Source organism: Phoenix dactylifera, chromosome 4 (genome assembly GCF_009389715.1).
Source record: "Phoenix dactylifera cultivar Barhee BC4 chromosome 4, palm_55x_up_171113_PBpolish2nd_filt_p, whole genome shotgun sequence".
NCBI classification, from domain to species: domain Eukaryota; kingdom Viridiplantae; phylum Streptophyta; class Magnoliopsida; order Arecales; family Arecaceae; genus Phoenix; species Phoenix dactylifera.
In genome coordinates this window covers 22338915-22345289 of record NC_052395.1, presented here as the reverse complement: position 1 = coordinate 22345289, position 6375 = coordinate 22338915, and the positions used below count along the sequence as shown (strand labels likewise).

The following is a 6375-nucleotide window of genomic DNA, read 5'->3' as shown; positions in this document are numbered from 1 at the left end:
GAACTTAACCAGACAAGGCTGCTATCGTGCTACTAAAGAGGACAAAAAAAAAATGAATAAGACAAACATTCCCATTCTCAATGTTTCTATTCGGTATACACACAAATTTTGGTACAAAATTTACCCCCACACACCGGTCTCTTAGTGCAACTAAGAAGTGAGAGCTTTTAAGCGAAGCAGTGGCTACCATGTAAATAAATATGGTTAGTAGCTATATATATATATATATATATATATATATATATATATATATATATATATATATATATATATCTGGGGTCTAACCAATTTTTGTTTTTCCCGAATTGAAAAGTGTCAGAGAATAAAAACTAGTGAGCAGCAGTCCACAGGATCTAGGGATGGCCCATCAACAACGCCATTCTGCATCACAAGAAAAAAAAGGAGGAAAAAAAAACCTACTTCAGATTAGAAAAGAAATTGTCTGAGACCAACAAACCAGGAAGACGACACAGTATCAGCAAGTCCAATACTGAATTGATTGGATGCGACTTTAAATCAATATTCCATATAGTCGTATGTTAAAATTATGTGAACCTCAAAGATTCCCCACACGTTTGCCCGTGCCCTACATTCAGCAACGAGCACTAACACGCGATTTGACCTACCATGAGACAACATAATTATATTATTCAAAAATACTTCAATAATCAAATCTAACATAAACTGAACTCACGACAAGGGACACCATGTCCCAACCAACCGAAATCTCTCATCAGATCAACTAGACCCTAGATGCCTGCCGTTGCTTCTAAAACACTTTAATGAACTAGACCCTAGATGTTCAATTAAAAAAAAAAAAAAAACTAGAACCTACATATCTACCTAATCAACTCGGCCCCCAGTATTATTTGAAAATTTTTCAATAATGCAAGTGCAATCCACCATTGCTTCTAGCTCCAATGAAGAAGGTGGCGGATTGACATCACACACACGGACCACCAGGCCCTAGATTTGTACCAGCATGAATGATGAAACCAATGCGTCAGCCAGAAGTTCTGGATCACCAACAAGTACTCTCAGCATGAATGATGACCACATGATTGATGAACCACCCATCAATTATTCTATTCAGAAATTTCTAGCAGAGATATAGGTTTCCCCAAGGGTCTAATTGTTATCAAGTTTGACACCAACGTCGGAAATCTCTTCGCAACCAACCAGCAAAAGTCAACCTCACTTTCCATTCTTTAACCACAAATGAAGGATATACCGAGAGCTCGCCTTACAGAGTGCAGAAAGCAGTGAAGGCTATTTGTCCGAAAGGCTCTGCCACTAATGGAGCCTCATTTTCTAGGACGTAGACATCCTACCGACCTCTAATGCTTCGTCAAAATTTTGCACTAATCTTTTGCATGATTATATTTTGGCTGCTTCGCTTTTCATATGGTTCAGCTGTCTTGGCAGCCGGTATCCTCTCTATGAAGTGCGAGAACGCACAGAATGATAGGCCTAGCTTGATGCTGTTTTGGTTCCGGTTCAAGGTATCGATGAAATGGCAGTTCCATTGAGATCCTTCGCATCTCCGACCAATAATGATAATAGTAGCAGCCAAATACAACAAAGCGGTTACTGCAAACTTTTGCTTCATGACCGATGATTAATTACAAGTGCCCCGTAATATATAAACTAATAATATGAGCCCTCAATCAAATCAAGCGATGATTCCATAAGATGTCTCTATTTTTTCCTCTCATAAATCCCAACACATTTAAGCAAATATTGTAACAACTTAATATCTTACCAAAAATGGCTAGCCAGAAGATATTTTTGAGTTTCTGAGTTCTGTCTAAGTACCCAAGATCTCCTCCGTGAATAATCGATGTGAGACTAAACACACACCCCGCATGGGTCATCATATATTCTTCCATTCAAGCCCTAATGTCCTCGTAAGGGTTCAAATCTAATTTAAATCTAATCACAAGCATCACGATTGGTCTGTGGCCAACTTCCATGAACTTGTACTACAACATCTCTTAGTTCACATAGGCTATAGGTCAAATTTGCTTTGATACCATTTGTCACAATCCAAGTTCTCATCCAAAAAGACTAGCCGAAAGATATTATTTTGAGTTACTTAGTCTTGTATAAGTACCTAAAATCTACCTAATAAATAACTGATATAGGATTAAACATACGCCCGCATGCGTTCTCACAACTATATATGAGATCAACAACTCTCACGCTGCACAAATGATCAACAACTCTCAATATATGAGATCACAACTATACATCAAGCATCTCTAAATATATAATGAAACGTTCATTAATTATTGCTAATCACGATAACTTCATGCGCCCAATAGACATAGTTCAATTCTCCCCCGCTCTCACCACAACCACAATAAAAAATCCGACTTAACGTGCTCGATACAAGGAGTCCGATGCTCTCCCGTGACTCCATTCACCACAACCACCCAAGGATATTTGAATATATAGCTTCATCCCCTCTTATCTCCAGTTTTATCCAATCACATGCATCACATCTTCCACCACCGGAACCCAAGACCTTTCAACCAGCGTCAGTGACCTCACCACCGACCCAATCGTTGCATCCCGCCCCCCTCCCCAACTTTAACACAGTTAAACCCCCATGGTCCTCTCTCTCTCTCTCTTTACATATCCTCATTAAAGATCAATTGTACGCTAACATAAAACTCCTACCAATAAATTATTCCACAATGGCCATGGGCCGTGGTGGGCTAATGATCTAGACGAAGCATGTATTCAGAGAGGCTAATAAGGCTACAAATTAGGTAACTTCATTTGTTGCCAACCATTTCGAAAATTATAGAAGAGATGAAGTTGCCTAGTGCACTTCAAAATATTTTGCATTTTAATTTTTTTAGTTATATCCGTACATATTATATATGATAAAAAATTTATAAAAGAAAAAACTATCGGAAGTGACATCGCCATCAAATTTCACAAGTTCATACACACAACCTATGATATTATTCCGAGTCCAGTATCTAGAGTCTGACTCCAGATGAAAGACATTATTTTATAATTTGTAACCAATACCAGCCCAAATCTCTTCTTCTGCCAGCCTCCGCAAAGGGAGAACACGTTACGTTCACGTTACGCCGACCAGGACATGGGCCCGCTGGGGCGCATGTTAGACCAGGCCTCGTACAAAACACAATCGATGCACCCCGTCCGGTCCCGATCCAGTGGTTCCCCTCAAGGCAGAGGAATAATCGCCACACGATGGAGCAGGGCCCATGATATCTACGGCTGCTACGTTTACAGGAACTACTACTGGAACGAACTGACGCCGACTCCAGATACCAACCAATACCCCACCACGACACGGTCCCCCGAAATAACCCAAAAGGCAAATAAATCTGAAAATAGGACATTAATCTCTAATAAATTCCATTAACGCCGTCAGGTTGCGGTACCGTCATCGACCGCAATATTTGCCGTTACTTAAACGCCCGTTAAAATTATAACCGGACCTAGAGTCCCCCGAATCCATTACAGCTGCAGTTTTATTTTGATTTCCTTTTTAATTAAGATTTAAATTAATAAAATTAATAAGTTAAAAGAAGTCTCACTCAGATCGCAGGACTGGGGGAGCTGGAGGGTGCGAGATCGACGGCGCGGGAATCTCTACGGTGGCGGACGTCGACGACGGCGGCCGCGGAAGAGTCGGTGGCGGTGGTGGACTTGGGCTTGACGGGTGGAGAAGGGGCGGCTTGAACCGACGGAGCCGAGCAGAGTAGCACGGCCTTCTTGCGGTCCTTGGAGGGGCGGAGAGAGCTGGAGCCCGCGAAGGTGGTGGCCTCGTCCTCGAAGATCGCTTGAGCCGGGATCGACGGCGCCGGGGCCGGCGCTGACGCGAGGTAGTTCGGCTCGGAGGACGAGCAGCGGATGCCGTGATCCTGCGGAGAGGCCGTCAGGAGAGATCCCTAAATGAAAGGCTCGAACCAAGCAAGAGATTTAGGTCCCAGAATTTTTTTTGTTAGATAAAACTGAGTTTAGTTATCGGATTTCAAAAACAAGATATATATGCCCGAAATTTTTACGAGAAATATGAGAAATATTAAAAGAAATAAGAAAATAATATAGAATACCAATTTGCAGAGCAAACTAACATGGAATAACATCTTATATAGATCGAAACTCGAAAGTAAATAGATTACATTTTTGGTAAAAAAAAGGAACATTAACTTTTTCAGAAATAAATAAAAAAGAAACATGGGTTTATTGCATTTTTCCGGCTTGATAAAGAGGGGAAAAATGCTAAAAGTAGCAAAGAAACTCGAGAAACCAAAAACAATAAGCCGCGTTCGTCTAGACCTCTAAAGCATCTGTCAAAAGAGAGAGCAATAAAAGATTTACATCGAGAAAAAAAGGCAGATGAACGGAAAATAAGCGTTTGAAATTTTTTATCAGAAGAAGAAAAAGGAGGAGCTACCCGCGAGGCGAGATCCGCGCTCTCCCGCATCCGCTTTAAGAACCCAATGCAAATCCGGCCGGAGGATTCCTCGCTGCTGGAGGAACTCGCCACCAGCGGCGGCGTCGGCGACCATGGCACCACCTGATTATCCCCATCCTCCTCCTCGTCCTCTTCTTCGTCCCCGTCTCCTTCTCCTTCTCCTTCTCCCTCTGCCTGGTCTTCTCCCTCGTCATCCTTCATCTGATCGTCTCCTTCGTCCTCCTCATCATCTTTTTCTTCGCCGAACTCACCATCATCATCCCCTTCGTGGTCTTCTTGTCGCCGTTGCTTCGCTTGGAGGCAGCAGCGCTCGCAGATGGAGACGGCGGGGCCGAGCCTGGCGCCGGAGGCCCTCCATGGAGTAGGGGCCTCGCAGCTCCGGCAGAGGAGGCAGCGGGAGTGGCGGGACACCAGGAAGTTGGCGCCGTGGACTTTGGCGTCGCACTCCCAGCACAGGCTCGCCTGATCCGACTCGCAGTACATCCGAGCCGCCCTCTCGCACAGCTCGCACCCTTTCATCTTCCCCAACCCCTCTCCCTCCCTCCTTCCTCTCCCGTGTTCCTTGATCGATCCCTCTTTCACCTTCTTTCTCCCCTCTTCCTCTCTCTCTCTCTCTTTCTGATGGCTAGTTGGATGGATAGATCTCTCCGTCTGGTGTTCTCTTTGTCCTCCAAATTCCACTTCTCCTCCCAGCCGGATTGGGAGAGAATGATTAAAATACCCTAAAGGGGAAGCAACCTGCTCTGGTTTATAGGTCCCGCATCTTACCCCCCTGACACTTTGATCCAATCACTCCCGGTACGCGCACCTCCATTAACAACTCACGTAATAGCACCCATTGCATAATAACAACGTAACTGTTTTAACGCTTATGATTATTTTGTCGCGGCATAATAATAACGTTGCTACTGTAACGCCTGGCGGTCTTGTGTGATCATTTATTTTGCTTTAAAACTTTCAAAGAAAGTGATCTTATGGCTAGGTCACATACATGCATATAGATCCTGACAAGATATTTTTTATGAAGCTATAAAAATATTTTTGAGCTATCATTACCAGCATTTCACATGTTAAGGAGCGCAAATGCCTTTTTTTTTCAAAATATGGATTTTTTGAAAAAAAATATACTTTGAGGAGAATTATTTTTATTACTTCAACAATATTTTTCCTTTTAAATTTTTTATGAACATTATTAGGAAAATTAACATAGAAATTCTACCATTTTATATAAATGATAAAATAAAGTTATACTTTTTACATATATTTTATATATGTATGTACTAAAGTATAATATCATTTATAAAAGAAGTCTTTGAGTGATAATCAAAGCTCATCTAAATGTCATTATTAGTTAATGGCTAGACATGTAGAAAGAAGTTTTGAGAAGAGACTCTGATTATAAAGATCCGGCCTAGGGTTACCCTGCACTTGCAAGACGGATCGAAGGAGGAAGCCGAGACGTCAGGTTCAAATTCCAGCGGAGATGAAGACCATCAGACACTGATTCTGAGGTAATTTTTGTAATGTGTCACTTAAAATGAATTAATTAAAAATATATAAGAAATTGTGGATTTCAAGTAGATAATTTAAATTATTATTTTAAGACATGACATTCATTTATTATTTTGAAAATTGTACGAGAGATTTGGATTGTAATAAGAATACGGTGGTCTTCTACATTATATATAGACTACAAAATTATATAGACTATTTTGCATAAATATCCTTCCAAAAATTTAAATTTATGTGAATATCCTCTTAAAATTTGTATTTATTTCTGTACCCTCATAAAATACTGTTTTTGCACAAATGCCCTTAATATAACAATTTTTCTAACCCGTTAATAAAAACTATATTTATTTTAATTAAAAATAAAATAAAATTTTGAAATTATTTTTTGGTTTTTCGTCGCG

General features: G+C 40.9%; 1 protein-coding gene across 2 annotated transcripts; it reads right to left on the bottom strand.

The window, feature by feature from the left end:
• LOC103706571 (B-box zinc finger protein 19-like) lies at nucleotides 1–5165 on the bottom strand. 2 transcript variants are annotated; one of them, XM_008790717.3, is made up of 3 exons: nucleotides 4442–5165; nucleotides 3579–3932; nucleotides 1–381 (listed from the first exon to the last, which is right to left on the bottom strand). In XM_008790717.3, the coding sequence occupies exons 1-2, from the start codon at nucleotides 4979–4981 to the stop codon at nucleotides 3579–3581; spliced, it is 894 nt and encodes a 297-aa protein (XP_008788939.1). In that variant the 5' UTR covers nucleotides 4982–5165; the 3' UTR covers nucleotides 1–381. The 2 variants fall into 2 exon arrangements, with proteins under 2 accessions (XP_008788939.1, XP_008788940.1); XM_008790718.3 differs by having other exon boundaries at nucleotides 3579–3905.
• Nucleotides 5166–6375: the final 1210 nt, after the last annotated feature.

Excerpts from the sequence above, each read along its gene's own strand:
- LOC103706571 (XM_008790717.3), bottom strand. The coding sequence starts at position 4,981 with ATGAAAGGGTGCGAGCTGTGCGAGAGGGCGGCTCGGATGTACTGCGAG. Across the intron at positions 3,933-4,441 it reads GCGCGGATCTCGCCTCGCGG|GGATCTCTCCTGACGGCCTC; the intron begins GTAGCTCCTCCT and ends CCTTTCATTTAG.